Raw genomic sequence first — 17,207 nt, 5'->3', positions numbered from 1 at the left:
GATCTAATAAAAAAAAAAACCTCACACAATTGTAATACAAAGTATAAATAATTAAAAGACTCCCAATTAGAGGGCGGTCCAAAAAAAAAAAACCCCTGATAAAATCTAGCAGAATTAATAATAATAATAATAATAATAATAATTAAACAAAATTGGTTTGCCAGTTTGCCTCAATCACTTTTGGAATGTCCAACGACGCACCATATTGGTAATATCTCCCCCCTCCCCCCACTAAAAAGTCGGACCACTTGGGAACACACACCAATAGCATTGTCCCAGTTGGAGCTGCATGAGTCACAACCTTCCTGACCAAAATCCCTACCTTTTTTGACTCTCTCTCTCTCTCTCATAATAATTGCTTTTTTTTTTGTTTGTTTTTTTGCTTTTGCCTTTTTCTTTTTCTCTCTCTCTAGCCGTTCTTATCTGAGTAAGGCTGGTACTACGCTAGGCCACTATAAGTACGGCACTATCCCAAAGAATATATATATATATATATATTTTCTCTCGCTATTTTCATACTTTAATATCTTCATTTATTACAGATTTTTTTTTGTCTTTTTATTTTTTTAAATAAAAAATAATATAAAATGAAAAATACTTTAAAATTATTCGGATAAAGTGCATATATTCATTAAATTATCACTTAATTGATAATGTCTTTTTTAAATTTTTAATTGTAACAATATTCTCTAAAATTATCAAAATATTGTCAATATTTCCCTCTAAGACTAGTAATAAGACAAAAATGTCCTTATAAATTTATCAATAAGACAAAAATACTCATATAAAGTCAAAAAAATTAAATTTGTTAAAAAACAAAAAATTTTAATTTAAAAATAATATATATTTTATATTTTTTTAAAACGGAAATTTTTATTTAAAAAAATAAGATTTTTTTTTTATAATTTTGTTTTAAAAAACGAAAAAAAAAAATTAAAACGAAAATTTTATTTTTTTTAAACTGGAATTTTTATTTTAAAAAAAATTATAAAACGAAAATTTTCAATTTTTATAAAAAATCGAAATGTTTTAATTTTTTTCTTATAAAAAGGATTTTGTTTAAAAAAAATTTGGCCACCGCTTTTTTTTTTTTTTGGTTAGTTTTAGGTTTTTTTCTAAGAGTTGTAGTATTTTTGTTTTTATTTTACTAAGAGTAATTTTATTATTTAGAAGAATATTGACAATTTTTAGTAGTTTGAGAAGGAACATAGTCACAATTAAAAGTTTGGGTAAGACATTGTCAAATGAACTTTTCCCAAATTATTATTATTATTTTATTACCTTAGAATAATGTTATTCCTCAATAATTGACATCAATTGTAATTTCACTAAGGGTAGGAAAAAAATGTAAATAATTTGTGAGAGATAATTCTATGCCCGCGCAATGAGAGGGCCGACCGCCGACTAACCCCCTCACATTCTCTTACATTGTGCACAAGGTAAAAGAAAATTGTCGGGATCACTAATTACAATGGATCCTGATCCATTCTTTAATTTATTTATTTTTACACGGGTTGAATGAAGTGTTTTAAATGCCTAATATTTTTATTTTTAAAAAATAAAAAATAACTTAAATGTTTTTTTTTTCTTTATGTAATACTTTTTAAAATAATTTTTTTTTTTTAAAAAAAAATATTCTCTAAAAAGTAATAATAAATAAAGTTAATTTTCTCGGAATAAAAAAGTACTCAAAGTTTTTGGAAATTGATTCCCCTCTTTTTTGTCAATACGTTTCGTACGCGTCTGCACTTGAATCTGTCCTTCCTCACATAGTCCTCCACCATATGAGTAAGGCCTATGTGGGTTGCTTTCAGAGAGCGACCTCTTGCCGAAAGACAATACTGGCCCTGCGTCAACCTCCCCATTTACCAGTCGTCCTTATCGTCCTTTTTTTGCGTACGGATCATTTCTGCCGCGTCAAACGACGGAAATACCCCCATGTTTTCCAAATAGAAAAAATAATAATAGAAAACGACGGAAATACCCCCCATCTATAATAATAGAAAAATTAAAAAAAAAAAAAATAACAATAATAATAATCAACCATGCTAGCTAATAAGTAAAATGTTTAGGATATTCTTACAAAAAAAAAAAAAAAATGTTTAGGATATTAAGGTTTTTATTACAATTATCTTACAAATTATATTTATAATTGATTAAATGATTGAAGAGTGTATAGACAGACTAGTTGATAAGCCAATTATTTTTTTAAGATCACATAAAAAAGAGAAAAAAGCTTAGAATATTTTATGTGGAGATGGAAAAGTTCATAACAGCACTTCATCTTAACCTTAAAGGAATAAGTTAGCATCTTCTTAATTAAATTATTTGATTTCACTTATAAAACTAATAAAACAAACACGTACGGGATTGGATTAGTCAAACTCCAACAATACGGAATACGATTTGGTCAATTAGTCCATCGATGAAATCCATATCAGAGGGGTATTAAGGTCTTTCAAGTGGGACAGCAAATACAATCAAAGGAGGCTTTTAGGAAAGGTCCACGAAGGGTAACAAGGTAATTTGGATATATTCCTTCTTCCCCACACCCTCCCTCCCTCACGTTGCAAAGCATCACCAACTCCATACTCTCTCTGTTAACGGTTACTTCTATTCCTCCAATCCCAACTATAAACAAACATCTTCGTCTTCACCTTTTACCTCAAAAAACCCAAACAACCAAACATCATTTCTCACACCTTTCTTTCACACCCTTCTCCAAAACCCAGAACCCAGAAAACTTCCAATTCCTCGCGAAGAGCCATGAAGAAGCAAAAGCTGTCTCAAGGACTCAACTGTGGCCTCGGGGCCAACTACTTTGATCTCTTATCCGAAGAAATCGTATTTTCAATCCTCGACTTCCTTGGCCCAAACCCGCTAGACAGGAAGTCGTTTTCTTTGGTGTGTGGATCTTTCTATGCCATCGAAGCCAGGCACCGCCGAACCCTCAAGCCGCTCCGCACCGAGCACCTCCCGAAGGTCCTGACCCGTTACCAGAACGTGACCCACATGGATCTCTCCCTGTGCCCACGGGTCACCGACCGGTCGCTGGGCGTAATTGCGGGCGCGTGCGCGTCCACGCTCAGCTCCATCGACCTCTCGCGGTCGAAGTTCTTCTCGGGTGCAGGGCTGTTGAGCTTGACGGTGAGGTGTGCGAACCTGGTGGAGCTGGACCTGTCGAACGCGACGGAGCTGAGGGACGGGGCGGCAGCGACAGTGGCGGAGGCGAAGAATCTGGAGAGGCTGTGGATGGGGAGGTGCAAGCTGGTGACGGATATGGGGGTGGGGTGTATTGCGGTGGGGTGTAGGAAGCTGAAGCTGCTGAGCTTGAAATGGTGTGTGGGTGTTGGTGATCTGGGTGTGGGTTTGGTTGCTGTCAAGTGCAAGGATATTCGTACTTTGGATCTTTCTTACTTGCCGGTAATTCTTCAACAGACACTCTTCTTGTTGTGATTGCAAACTATTCTGGATGTTTTGTATTGGGTTGATTGGATTGAACTTAGGTGGTGCTGTTTATCCAAGGGGAGGAAATGAATAAATCTGGTGATTGGTGTTAATGAAATTCGCGTGTGATTAGTACTAGTGATGTCAATTTCGGGTCTTTCATTTCATTTCATTGTTTTACTGATTCCGATGGTCTGTCGAGATTGTTATTTTATACTAGAACTTTGAGCTTGGTTATGTTTTAAGTAGCTGATGTGTTGAATGTGTGCTTGATCATCCTAGCCCAAATGGGAAAAGAAATAAATAGATAAAGACCGCTAGGCTGTATGAGTTATTCTTGTACTGTTGAATTTTTTTGGGCAAAATGTTGGTTTGTATATTGATTGTTGTTCATCTTTTGCAGATCACTGATAAATGTTTACCTTCCATCTTGAATTTGCAATATCTTGAAGATTTGGTGTTGGAAGGGTGCTTTGGTATTGATGACAACAGCCTTGCAGTCCTCAAACACGGCTGCAAATCGCTAAAGGTATTGTTTCATGGTTAGGTGGTGTTCTTTTGTCGTATCCCTTTTCTTGTACTAATTGGAAAGATGAGATAAGGTGGGGCTAAAAACTATTTAATTAGGCGTATTTGGAAGGATATAAAGTTAATTCTCATTGTAGTTTTGTCCACTTTTGGTATATGGATCCGTTTTCCTTGCAATATTACAATGTGTAGTTTTAAGGTGCAGAGTCTGCAGTATCATCTACACGGTTTTGCACAAATATATATTTTTGGGTGTATCATATATATATATATATTTTTTTTTTTTCAATATTTGATCCACGTTAGTAAACATTCTGTTTAGCCATGGGTTTTTTACTTCCTACTTGTAAAAAAGTCGATTCTGTTTCTTTTCAAGCATCTATTTGACAAATTTTCTTATTTTTCCTTTGAACAGAAACTTGATATGTCAAGTTGTCAGAATGTTACTCATGTTGGCTTGTCTTCCGTATTCAGTTGCACTAGATGTTTAGAACAACTTACCTTAGCTTATGGTTCTTCTGTAAGTCGCTACAACTCTTTGGGTCTTTCTGACAGCCTAATCGAAATTTTATTATCTGGCCCCTTACTGACGATGATATGATGGTGGTGATTCAGGTTACTTTTGATCTTGCTGACAGTTTGAACAAGCTTCGCATGTTGCAATCAATCAAATTAGATGGTTGCTCAGTTACCTGTGCTGGACTAAGGGCCATTGGAGATTGGTGTGGATCGCTAAGGGAGCTGAGCTTAAGTAAATGTTCAGGGGTGACGGACGGAGGTCTGTCCTACCTTGTTATAAAGCAGAAAGATTTGAGGAAGCTAGATATAACATGCTGTCGCAAGATTACTGATGTTTCTATTTCCCACATCGCAAATTCATGCACTGCTCTTAGTTCTCTCAAGATGGAATTATGTACCCTGGTTCCTAGAGAAGCATTTGTCTTAATTGGACGGTGCCATTCTCTTGAGGAGCTTGACTTGACAGATAATGAAATTGACGATGAAGGTCTTCCCCTTTGCTTTACTCTAGTCTAAATAAGGGCTACTTTATTGAGCAAAATACTTATATAGTAATGTTCCTTTTACAGGTTTAAAATCCATCTCCACATGCTGCAAACTCTCTAGCTTAAAACTGGGACTTTGTCTAAACATAACTGATGAGGGACTTGCCCATGTTGGCATGTGCTGTGTAGGACTTAAAGAACTTGATTTGTACAGGTTTGTGACTTTTAACCCACGATTTTTGTCCTCTTTTTTTATTGTGATAATTTATCCATGTCATTTCCAGGTTATTGTTAAATCTGGTTTCAAAGAATTCTGTGTTTGTACCTAAGAAAAACCCTGGTGACAAAAAATTCTGTACAGGTGATGTGATGACAAACCTCGGTAATCAATTGAATGTATTTGCTTTGTTCAGGTGTGCAGGAATAACTGATTCAGGAATTTTAGCAATTGCTCGCGGTTGCCCTGGCCTTGAGATAATTAACTTAGCCTACTGTAAAGAAATTACTGATGATTCCTTAATATCACTCTCAAAATGCTCAAAACTAGACACGATTGAAAGCCGAGGATGTCCGCATATCACATCTTCAGGTCTAGCAGAAATTGCTGCAAGATGCAAGCAACTGACCAAGTTAGATATAAAGAAATGTTACAAAATTGATGATGCTGGGATGATTCCGCTTGCTCACTTTTCTCAGAACCTCAAGCAGGTACCCATGATCCCCCTTTCTGTCTTTGTTGTCACATAATGGATCGAGAGAAAATATTGAGATCCAGCTTCAATGATTATTTCCTTTTCCTTGTAGATAAATTTGTCATATAGCTCAGTTACAGACTTGGGGCTCTTGTCCCTTGCCAGCATCAGCTGCCTACAGAGCTTGACTATCTTGCACATGAAAGGCTTGAGTCCGTGTGGACTAGCAGCTTCCTTATTGGCATGTGGAGGTCTGACAAAAGTGAAGCTCCATGCGTCCTTTAAATCCTTGTTACCCAAACCGCTTTTTGAACATTTGGAGGCACGTGGTTGTGTGTTCCAGTGGAGAGATAAAGAGTTTCAGGTACTTCTTTTTAGGTGGTTCAGTGGTCCATGAAGAAACAAAATCCTGGTTTGGTAATGTTTTTGAAAATATTTTTAAAAAACACTATTTTCAAAACTATTGACAAACAATTCAAAAAAAAAAAAAACTTTTCAAAACACATCACTTCTTAGAGAACTTTTCACACCTTATAAGAATATTTTGAAAAAACATGTGCTTAATTTTAAAAAAGTAAGTTACTTGATCAATCATGTCTAGATCAGTTTCATTGAAATGTTTGCAACATACTCGAACATCAACATTTCTTCAACAAGCAAGAATTTTTAAGTTTTTCCTTAAGTGAAATATAATAATTTTCAAGATTGGCTGCTGCATATGTTAGATCATGTGTGGCTTTTGATATAATTAATCCAAGAGAAGTCACATTATAGTCAACAGCCGCCGATGTTTATTTGACTGTTAGGTTTAGACAACTGTGACTTGTGTGAACAACCAACAAAATGCATGCTTAACTTTAAAAGTCAGATGGAGTATAAAATTATTATTCATAGTTATTTAAATTTACTTAATTACAATATTAAAGTTATTTTGATATGATTGGCAGGCTGAATTAGATCCCAAGTGTTGGAAACTACAATTGGAAGATGTGGTGCAATAGGGTTTTCTGAAGCTCCTTGAAGTATGCAGAAATTGACGGAGTCGAATACAAATTCTTCACTTGGTTTTACCCACAAGTAGAAGCGTTGGAAACTACAGTTGGAAGATGTGGTGTGCAATAGGGTTTTCTGAAACTCCTTGAAGTCAGAGGAGGTTTTATGCACAAGTAGAAGTGTTGGAAACTACAGTTGGAAGATGTGATGCAATAGGGTTTTCTGAAGCTCCTTTAAGTCACAGGAGGTTTTATGCAGAAGTAGTATATTGGTGTTGGGACTTTTCCCCCCATAATTGTTATATTGTTTGGCAAAGTGATTAATTAGTTTAGCCTTTGGCAGCTCTTTGAAGAAAGGGCCATTTTGTAAGGACAAAATTTCCTCCAAATTATGTCATGGAAACCTAACGACAGTCGCCAAAAGGATTAGACATTTGTCTCTTTTTCCAAATTTCTGTTACTTCAATAGATCTGGGCAGCCATGGGACAATTACTAAGCTCAGTTGTCACTTGGATTCCTAGATGTGTAATTAGGATTAAAGGCCTCCCTTTTTTTCTTTTTTTTTTTTGTTTTGGCTGGATAATGAGAATCTCACTCACAATTAATCACTAGGTCAATCCTAACTGTCATCAAGCAAAGCAAAAACATGTTAGTGGTTTGGCTTGTGTCCATTTGTTGAAACTGGAACATGTGTCTCATAACACGATACGAAGGATTGTTTCAAATATCAATGAGTTCAATTTCAACGAGAATTTTTGGACAAGCAGATTCCAAATGGCGTCCTAATAACTTCACAAAAGAATATGGCAATGTTTCAAAAAAAGATAGAAGAAGAGTTGAGATTTCCGGCTGCCAAGCGTCAGACACTTCTTTTTCATTTTTTTTAAATTGAAGAAGAGAAATATTAAAGAGAAATTCAAATTTGAGATATTAGTATTAAATTTATGATGATAAAATTCATTTTAAGTGATACCATCCCTAAAGGGTTAACCTTCCACTCCTAGGTTTTAGTTTTAAATCCAAAAATAAATTTTGAGGCATTAGAAACTAAATATTAACTCATAAAAATTTAACCAAAAAAAATCTAGCAGAACTATGAAAAGAGATTTTTTTACAAATTTTTTTTTTTTTAATAAAGCCACGTCAGACTTTGACAGACACTTATTTGACTCTTGGCAGCCAAATAAGAATAATGTTATAACTATAATTTTTTTACAACTTGTAGACATGTGTCAACACACGTGCTTTTCGGGTCGTAATGGCTTCCTAATTACTACACAAACGAGAATGTGACTCAATGGGCTGTAAAGCTAGGTTCGACTGAATTTTAGATGGGCCGGTTGAATTGGTCATGACTCATGATCCATCATCTTCTTAGTGGTCCATGCAGAAAGAAAATAACAAGTAATCAATCCATTTGGGGGTTTAAGTCACAGAAAGCTACTTTTTTCTTTTATGTTTTTATTTGAAATGCTTCTTGGAATAGAATTATATGATTGTATACGAGGGAGTAATGTTATATTTTTATTTTATTAATATTGGATTAACTTTTGTTTAAAAAAAAAAAATAAGACTAATTGACACTACTACACATAAACAAATAAAATAATATGCAAATGAAAGTGTGATTTTCTAACATGTGACACAAAAAACATCATTGCTCAGGTTAGTTGGTAGTTGCTTATTAATTTTTTTTTTTTTTACATGTCCACCTAAGGGAAGGGGAAGGGAAGATTCGAATTAATGACCTCTGTTTTATGAGACGTGGTTCATAGCCGATTGAAGACGGTAGTTGCTTATGTTATGCAAATAAGGAATACATGAATAAAAAATTTCAAGCAAAGTTGGAGGGAATCGGAATTTAGAAAATTAAAAAGGTCCTACCGGGAGTCGAACCCAGGTCGCTGGATTCAAAGTCCAGAGTGCTAACCACTACACCATAGAACCGTTTTTGATAAAAGCTTTTCATTGTTTTCTTAGATATATATTGCATTTTACTCCCAAGCCCTTCATCTTTCCTTTCCTACCCCTTCCTCTTTTAAAATATTCTCTAACTTAAACATTTCTCTATTTAAGAATTATTTGGAAAACAGTAAAAAGTGCTCCCCCTTTCGCCTTTCCCCTACCCATGTATTGCTGAGAAAAAAAAAAAAAAAAGTTACTATAAAAAGTGATGACCTCTTGAAGCATCTCTCTAACTTTGTTTTATATGAACAATGTCCGGTACATAGACTTCCATATACATATACGGAAAGAAAGAGGAAGAGAAAAAGCACCAATGAAAAGACAAATCCATCTATGTTTTCTAGAAGATCCCCCTTTACCCCTTGGGAGACATTTTGATAAACCGTTTGGAAAAGAAAATGATCAACCAAACGTCCAATACGGATCAAGTGATTGTGCTACAATGCTTAAAAGACTCCTATAAATAAAAATAGCAAGTCATTGGGTTTGGACTAACAATAGGGTTAAATCTATTCTTATTCTTAGTACTCCTTTTGTTTATTTAAAAAAAAAAAAAAAAAAAACCCACTTGGGTTTTAAAATTTAAAATTGGATGAAATGATTAAATACAAAATTTAACTTGGGCCTTTTTAATTAGTTATTGGCTCACTTATCAATCATATACTAATTATGAATTGTAGTAAAAGCTGTAGTACCCCTAAAGCATACCATCTCATACTTGAAACGTCACCATATCTTGTCACGTTAGTATTTAACGTATGAATTAATTCATTCAATCTACAAGCCGAGGTTAAAGAGTAATATTAAAAATTATATTTTTATCTTGTCATTTTTTTATTATGTTGATGTAACAGTGCCAATTTAACTTTTAATTTTATTTTAGAAAAAATTAATCCAAATAAAAGTATGGTTTATAACAAGGAGGTCCAATGCTTTTTTTTTTTTTTTTTTTTTTTTTTTACTTTTAACTATGAAAATGAAGTGGCAAGCGGGCGAGTAAACAAGTGGCCAACAGTGATGGCCTCGGCCTTTGGCCGCCAAGATGGTACCAAGTCAAGTCAAAGACACAAGCTTTGACCGAAGCTTGTTTTCAACGGTCAAACTTCTTTAGTTACCTTCTCCGAAAGAGCATGGGGGAGCGGGAGCCTTATTACAACCTCACCAACAGAGCACACATTTGCCTCCAACAATTTATTCATCATCTGCTCCCTGATCCCTTGGATTCTCTTTAAATATAATCCTACAACTTCTCTTTCTTTCCCGACAACCCAAATTCATGACCTCCTTTACTGACCTTCTCGCCGGCAACGGCAACATGGACAGTAATAACCAAGACAGAACTACTCACAGCTGGGGATATTCCGACCAGAAATCCGATCGAATTGGCGTTGAACTGCCAAAATTCAAGTCACTTCAACCGCCTTCATTACCCTTCTCTCCTGCTCCGGTTTCCCCTTCTTCTTATTTCGCTATCTCACCTGGTTTTAGCCCAACTGATTTCTTCAACTCACCTTTGTTTCCCTCCCATTTCAGTGTAAGCTATATATTCTTGTCTGAGTCGTATATATATATATATTATATGCGTGTTTTTATACAAAATGATTGATGGGTATTTGTTATTTTGCTATGTTTATGCAGAATCTTGCATCTCCAACTACAGGGGCTTTTGCTGGTGAAGCATTCAAAAGGATGAGTAATTCTGCAGAAAACCAGATCGGGGTGAAGGGGGAAGAGAAATTTACTTCTGATTTCTCCTTCCAGCCTCAAACAAAGCCTGCAGCCGTATCATCAACCGCCTTTCAATCTTCTTCAATCATGGTCTCGGCGGTATGTGTCAATTCTTGCTGATTTCTGATTTCAGATTTCTGATTTCTTCTTTTTCTCTTTCATTTTCTTTTCCTTTTCCCAGATTTTTTCTAGGAAGGGAGAGAGTTGACGTTTTGGATGTGTCATATCTGTAAACAATTGAATTATCAAATATGGTTTTGTTTTGTTGTGGTCATCGTCTGGCTATTGACGCGACTTTTAGATTGTTTACATGGACTAGGTCAAAGTATTAGGTTATTATTAAGGCGGGAAGTTTCTAGCCGTGATAGGCAAGATAGGTAAAGAATTTTATCCAACACGGTCTATTAATCTGATATCTGTATGCATACGAGGATCATGTGGTAACCATTAAGATGAGTCAAATCCTGTCGGTAGGTTCAATATCAATTATGAGACTACTAAGCAACAGAATGTTTGAAATTTAGTTTTGTTTCTTCAATTTTTCTTTGAAAACTAAACATTTGTGATCTACTTGAACAGGAAGAATCGTTTAAAAGACAACAAGAAGCATGGGATTTCAATAAACCAACCGACCAAACTGAATTTTCAATGGAGAAGGTGGAAGTAAAATCAGAGTTTCCACCAATAAAGAGCTTCACTTCAGAAATGGGCACAAGTCATGCAAAAATGCAGAGCAATACTGCTTCTTTATCCGGCCACAATCAATACAGTCAACCAGCTCCATATAGTAGAGAACAGAGAAGAACAGATGATGGTTACAATTGGAGAAAATATGGACAAAAACAAGTGAAGGGAAGTGAAAATCCGCGAAGCTATTACAAGTGCTCGTACAGAAATTGCCCAATGAAGAAGAAAGTTGAGAGATCTTTGGAAGGAGAGATTACTGAAATAGTATATAAAGGAAATCATAATCATCCCAAGCCTGATCAGTCTAATAGACGATCAAATTCTCAATCATTTCACAATTCTTCATGCACCAGTTCTGGGATTTCTGATCAGTCAGGTGTAACACTTGGCAATACACAAATGGATTACTCTGCCACAATGCAGGAAGATTCTTCAGCCTCAATTGGAGAGGAAGAGTTTGATCAAATGAGTAAATCCGGAGGAGACGACGATGAAAACGAGTCTGAGGCCAAAAGATGGTAAGCCTTAAAAGACTAAAGTACTAGTCTTATAGCCTTGTGTATGTGTTTTTCTAAGATAAAATCTAGAATTTGGGTTTTGTTGATGCTAATGATTTCTATTTTACAGGAAGGGTGGAAATGAAAACGAGGGGTTTTCAGCTTCTGCAAGTAGGACTGTGAGGGAGCCTAGAGTTGTAGTTCAGACAACTAGTGAAATTGATATTCTTGATGATGGGTATAGATGGAGAAAATATGGTCAGAAAGTAGTGAAGGGAAATCCAAATGCAAGGTACTGCACTTCCTGCAACCTTCCACTACATATTTCAAAGTAGAAGACCTTTTTTTTAAAAAAAAAGCAATGCAAATATGCACCAAAAGTATGGTTTGGTTAGGTATTGGAAATCAAATGTCACTTGAAGCTTGGCTGCTAACTCTGCTATTTTCTCTTATCTGCAGGAGCTACTACAAATGTACAACGATAGGCTGTCCGGTGAGGAAACATGTCGAGCGAGCAGCCCACGACATGAGGGCTGTGATCACCACTTACGAGGGGAAACACAACCACGATGTTCCGGCAGCTCGCGGCAGTGGCGGCTATGCTGCGAGTAAGCCACAATCCAATAACGGTAACGGCAACGTTAACATACCCCAACTAATAAGGCCCTCAGCCATGGGCACCCATCCTAACCTGGCGAGCTACTCAGATTCTTTTCAAAATACAAGGTTAACAACAACAGCAGCAAGTCAAGCACCATATACCCTACAAATGTTGCAGAACCCAGCTGGGGGCGCAGGATTTTCAGGGTACAGGAACCAAAATCACTCCTACATGGATCAAACACAAATCTCAGAGGGTGTGTTCTCCATGGCCAAGGAAGAACCAAACACATTCCTTGACTCATTTCTGTCTGGGGATTACTAACAACGGAATACAGAGGAAGCAGACCGACTAATTACATGTGTTTTTTATATGTAGTTTCATAGCATAAGCTGTGTAAAATTAGGGACTTGAATAAGTGTAGGAATTAGTTGCATTTGTTTTTTCTTTATACAATTTGAAGCCATGTCAAGCTTTAGGAAATATATTTCATTTCGATTCAATTTTTAATAAAACAAGAACAGAGAAAACAAGGTGAATGTTGAATGGTCATATGAGTTCTAAATTCTAACTAGTGCCACTTTCTGCTCTTGAAGAACTCTTTTCTTTACCTTTTTTTTATGCGTATATTTTATTTTTCGTCTCTTTCTCTGCCGTTCTTTAACAATCTATCAGATTTCTGAATTTCAAATAAGATTGTCTCAATATTTGGCAAACCAGCATCAACTGTCTGCGTGAGAAACACAGAAATCAAACATTCTACTCTGCTAGCCAGAACAAAATTGTTGTTCTTGCCTTCATATATTATCCCACCAACTAGATAATGCAAACATGATCAACATTTCTTGAACTCTAGTAACCGAGACAAAGTTCAAACTCAAGACATTATGATTTTCCGTTAAATCCCCAAAAAAAATCTCAAAATACCCCCCTTATTATTATTATTTTATATATATATATATATATTTGAAATTTTTTGTAAAGATTGAGGTATGAGTATTTTTACAAATATCGTTAAATTTGGACCAACGCCTTAGTCTTTGTAATTCTTTTTTTTTTACCCCCTAAAACAAATTGGAGTATTTTAAAAAAAGTTAACGGAAGAGTGAGATTGCAAACAATCAAAAAATAAATACACTAAATTGAGAGAAATTGAACTTTATGGAAGACATTGCAAAAGTGATGACAATTCAAGGAGATTAAGTGAAGTTTTCCCTAAATTTAAATATACGTCTAATTGATATATATTTATAGATTGTCTTATTCACGAAAAATAATAAATAAATAAAACAGAGAAACATGGTAATACTAGACAACACGTAGGAGTTGTAAAACAGAATTCCATCTGCACTGGAATTATTCCATCTTCATAAAACCAAACAGTAGTTGTTCCACGCACTCCAAAACATATAGAGTAAACAACAAATTCATAGAAAAAAAAGAGGAAAAAAAAAAACTTAAAAATTAAGCCGTCTCAAATATAAGATCGAGTAGATAGTTTATATCCAGAAATCAAGGCTGAAAACGCCAGTGGGAAGAATGCAAGGAAAGCCATGCTGATGCTTGCTGCTGAAGTGTCTACAAATGCTATTGCCGAAGAGTCTAAAAATGCTAGTGCTGAAGAGTCTATTGCCTCTCTCATTAGATTTATCAAAGGAGCTCCAGAAGACGCTGCTGATATCAGCAGGTACGCCATAATCTGCAACCAATTAATTAAAGTTAATCAAAATCTCCAATGATTAACTTTTATCAAACTCCCAATGCAATCTTAGAAGAAAAGTGAAAAAAGAATGAAGATTAACCTGATCTCCAATGAAATCGAGTAAGGCAGAGGTACGCTGTTGAAACATACGCTTTCGGCTCCAAAGTTCATAAGCTTGTCGGAACGCTTTCCCGCCGGTGTACACGGTCGAGATAATTCCTATTGCCAGCACATATCTATTCATTCCAATCCAAATTCCAACACACCCCATCAAAACAAAGCTATCAAAACTGATCTGATGCCATTAACAAACAATTATTTCCTAAGTTGAAAGAAAATATATTAGATTATATTGTATGTTATTTATCTTTGTATACGAGTGATTTCAATCAAGTTTGATGGTAATCACATACTTATCTATTTTAATTCTTTTATAAATAGTAACATTTATATTATAATATCAATCAAACAATAAACAATAAGAGTATAACGTAGTATTTAGGCTTTATATATATATATATATATATATATATGACCGAACCGCGTAAAATCTCTATTTTATTATTCCTATTTTACTATTCTGCATTTAATATTCATAGCTTTATGAATTTCTTCAACAACCAGTAATTTATAAACGCATCACTCCACCTGAAGGCTTCAACTCGATTGAAGTCGATCCCGTCGCCACGATTGTTGGCGGTCATAACGATAAAAGACAGAAGAGAAAACAGTAAAGCCAGTCCTGTCAAGGCCAACGACCCACACTTCATGAAATCCTCTCTCTTCCATCGCTGTACGATCTCCGACACCTCGAACTTCGTACAGGGGCTCTTATTCTGCACGTCAGTCGCCGGAGGATCCGTGGGCTGTGTTGGGGTCGTACTACCGGAGGGGCCGTCGGCGCAGTTGGGGGGATGTTCCCCGCGTGTTGCTTCGGCGTATCGTCATCGAGATCCGACATGGTTCTTCTTGAATTCAATGAATGCCTTAGAATTAATTCAGTGAAGAACTGAACTTGTCGAGGCTTTGCTACAGTGAAATGGGAAAAGTGTTCCTTTTAAATAGAGGCTTCGGGTGGTGGTACTCCACGTGTTGTTTCGGGGTTTGGTCGTCTGAGTTTCATAGATTTAGAGGAATTTTTATAATTTAATTTGAAGAAAAAATTGGTGGACCTAAAATTATATATAGATTTTATTAAGGATGACTATTCATATTCGTGTGTCAAAATATAAACATAAAATTATATTAATTATTATAAATTAATTCATTTAATTAAATAGATTATACCAGTCGAACGTAACCCATTAAGATTTACATCAAGTTCAAGCGTGTGTCAAAAAACTTTAAATTGAGTTAAATTTTTCTAATTTTGTGCAGCCTAAAATTTTGAGTAACTTTACATTAAAACCTTTTAAATTTTAGTTATTTAATTAAAAATTATTATTATATTAAAAAAATCAAACATTACAAAGAAGGAAGGTGTAACGTGGAAAGTGACTATTGGCCTAGATGGTGGTATGAATAGTTGTCACCAACGTCTGATACGGTCTAATCGAAGTGAGACAACACGTGGGGCCCAAAGGATCAACTTGGAATTCCCGACACAGTGAAATGGACGGTTGATTTCAGTCGTTTAGATTATATTTTCTAAATAAATACGTTGTTAAAGACAAAGGCAATCACGTTGTTAATTAGGCTTATATATATATATATATATATATATATATATATATATATGTGTGTGTGTGTGTGTGGGTGGGTGTCGCCAACTGGCCCCGTGACAATGCTAAGAAACGCCTTCTAGAGATTTATTAAGGACTTGTTTGAGAGTCTGATTTTATTAAATATAATTTTAAAAATTGCGTTTTTAAAATTGTTATATTTTAAAATTACATATGTATTTGGTAAAACGTGTTAAAAAGTACTTTTTTTTATCAATTGAGTATTTAGATAACATTATCATTTAATTGCGGTTTTATGGTCAAAATTGGATACTATTCTATAAATCTCAAAAAATTGTAACATATTATTTTAAAAAATAAAATAAAATAAAAATTGGGAAGTGTATATCACTACTCCTATTCAAGCATTTGAATTACTGGGCTTTCTGGGAAAAACAGAATTCCATCTGCACTGCGTTTAAAACATAAATTTGCATACAATATAGAGTAAACAACGGCTTGAACATATAGAGTACATACGTGATACATTAACCATCGACAGAAAATAATAATAATAATTAAAAATCGACTCAAGTATAAGATTGAGTAGATAGTTTATATCCAGAAATCAAGGCTGAAAACGCCAGTGCGAAGAATGCAACAAAAGCCATGCCTATGCTTGCTGCTGAAGTCTCTACAATCACCCCATACTACCGGTGTGGGGTGGCCGAAACCACCCCCAGCCCCTTGGGGGTGGTCCGGCCACCCCCAAATGCACCCGTTCCCTTTTTTTTTTTTTTTTTTTTTTTTGGGCCAAGGTGGGCCACCCCCTTGGCCACGGGGGTGGTTCGACCACCCCCAGATCGGCCACGGGGTGGCTGGAGCCACCCCCTTGGCCAAAAATGGGGTGGTCCGGCCACCCCATTTTGGCCAAGGGGTGGATGGAACCACCCCAGCTTTTTCCTTTTTTTTATTTTTTTATTTTTTTTATTTAATATTTTGCTTAAAAAAAAAAAAAAAATTAAGCTGAAAAAGTCAGCCACATGTCAGTCCACACTGTAGCTGGAACAGTGCCGTTCCAGCTACAGTGCGGGGCTCTTCCTTTGGCAAACTATGTATGTGGCCAAGTGGCCCCTCCACATTGCTAAGAAGCGCCGCCTTGTAAAGATGTGTTAAGGTTGTTTATATTTATTAGAATATTTTATTTCGTAGATTTTTTTGTTATAGAAAAAAAAAATTGAGTGTTCGTAAGGGTTTGAAGTTTTTGAGTGTGAGAAGAGTCAGAACTACTGTGATCAAGATTGGCTAGTTAGCTCGCTTGGAGCTAAAACCAGAGACGAAACCAAGGACTTGGAGGCCATGGTTCTCTCAATTTTAAAAATTTTCTTTAAAATATTTTTATTAAAAATTTGGCTTGCCCAACGACCCCGAAGATCAGTTAGATGGGGTAAAAAAACAGTATAAGCAACAATTTTGGTGACGAAATTAAAATATTTTTGAGGACTTTTGCTTTAAAAAAAAAGCCATTTCGAGAGTAGCTAGCCAACCCCAATATTAAACTTATTAAATATAGAAGATTTAAATTATAATCAACTATACTTATAAAACCTTTATAGTAAACTTGAATTGTACCCAACTAATGGCTCATTAGGTTTTTACTACAATATGTCACTCCAGAATTCTGACCAATCTTCATTTACAA

At 35.4% G+C, this 17,207-nt stretch overlaps 2 protein-coding genes, 1 non-coding gene and 1 pseudogene across 4 annotated transcripts; 2 read left to right on the top strand and 2 right to left on the bottom strand.

Annotated features, from left to right (window-relative positions):
- The first annotated feature begins 2,563 nt into the window (after positions 1 to 2,563).
- LOC132162034 (RNI-like superfamily protein) lies at positions 2,564 to 7,098 on the top strand. 2 transcript variants are annotated; one of them, XM_059572280.2, is made up of 8 exons: positions 2,564 to 3,423; positions 3,851 to 3,976; positions 4,391 to 4,495; positions 4,591 to 4,981; positions 5,064 to 5,193; positions 5,393 to 5,687; positions 5,784 to 6,035; positions 6,619 to 7,098. In XM_059572280.2, exons 1-8 carry the CDS (start codon positions 2,767 to 2,769, stop codon positions 6,670 to 6,672), a joined length of 2,010 nt encoding a protein of 669 aa, XP_059428263.1. In that variant the 5' UTR covers positions 2,564 to 2,766; the 3' UTR covers positions 6,673 to 7,098. The 2 variants fall into 2 exon arrangements, with proteins under 2 accessions (XP_059428263.1, XP_059428264.1); XM_059572281.2 differs by lacking the exon at positions 4,391 to 4,495.
- Positions 7,099 to 8,539: 1,441 nt separating this feature from the next.
- Positions 8,540 to 8,611, bottom strand: TRNAQ-UUG (transfer RNA glutamine (anticodon UUG)). Its single transcript has one exon. It is a non-coding gene; the product is annotated as a tRNA-Gln (tRNA).
- Positions 8,612 to 9,810: 1,199 nt separating this feature from the next.
- Positions 9,811 to 12,694, top strand: LOC132191820 (putative WRKY transcription factor 26). Its single transcript, XM_059606929.2, has 5 exons — positions 9,811 to 10,163; positions 10,268 to 10,456; positions 10,937 to 11,562; positions 11,672 to 11,833; positions 12,001 to 12,694. The coding sequence occupies exons 1-5, from the start codon at positions 9,906 to 9,908 to the stop codon at positions 12,464 to 12,466; spliced, it is 1,701 nt and encodes a 566-aa protein (XP_059462912.2). The 5' UTR covers positions 9,811 to 9,905; the 3' UTR covers positions 12,467 to 12,694.
- Positions 12,695 to 13,616: 922 nt separating this feature from the next.
- LOC132191315 (CASP-like protein 4B1) lies at positions 13,617 to 14,805 on the bottom strand (annotated as a pseudogene).
- Positions 14,806 to 17,207: the final 2,402 nt, after the last annotated feature.

This window comes from Corylus avellana, chromosome 10, assembly GCF_965113065.1.
Source record: "Corylus avellana chromosome 10, dhCorAvel1.hap1.2, whole genome shotgun sequence".
Lineage (NCBI taxonomy): Eukaryota > Viridiplantae > Streptophyta > Magnoliopsida > Fagales > Betulaceae > Corylus > Corylus avellana.
Note: the sequence above shows the minus strand (reverse complement) of the source record. Positions and strands in the feature narration are given on the sequence as shown.

Coding starts and splice junctions, on each gene's coding strand:
- LOC132162034 (XM_059572280.2), top strand. CDS start 2,767: ATGAAGAAGCAAAAGCTGTCTCAAGGACTCAACTGTGGCCTCGGGGCC. Junction 5,688..5,783: donor TTTCTCAGAACCTCAAGCAG/GTACCCATGATC, acceptor TTTTCCTTGTAG/ATAAATTTGTCATATAGCTC. Junction 6,036..6,618: donor GGAGAGATAAAGAGTTTCAG/GTACTTCTTTTT, acceptor TATGATTGGCAG/GCTGAATTAGATCCCAAGTG.
- LOC132191820 (XM_059606929.2), top strand. CDS start 9,906: ATGACCTCCTTTACTGACCTTCTCGCCGGCAACGGCAACATGGACAGT. Junction 10,457..10,936: donor CTTCAATCATGGTCTCGGCG/GTATGTGTCAAT, acceptor CTACTTGAACAG/GAAGAATCGTTTAAAAGACA. Junction 11,834..12,000: donor AAGGGAAATCCAAATGCAAG/GTACTGCACTTC, acceptor TCTTATCTGCAG/GAGCTACTACAAATGTACAA.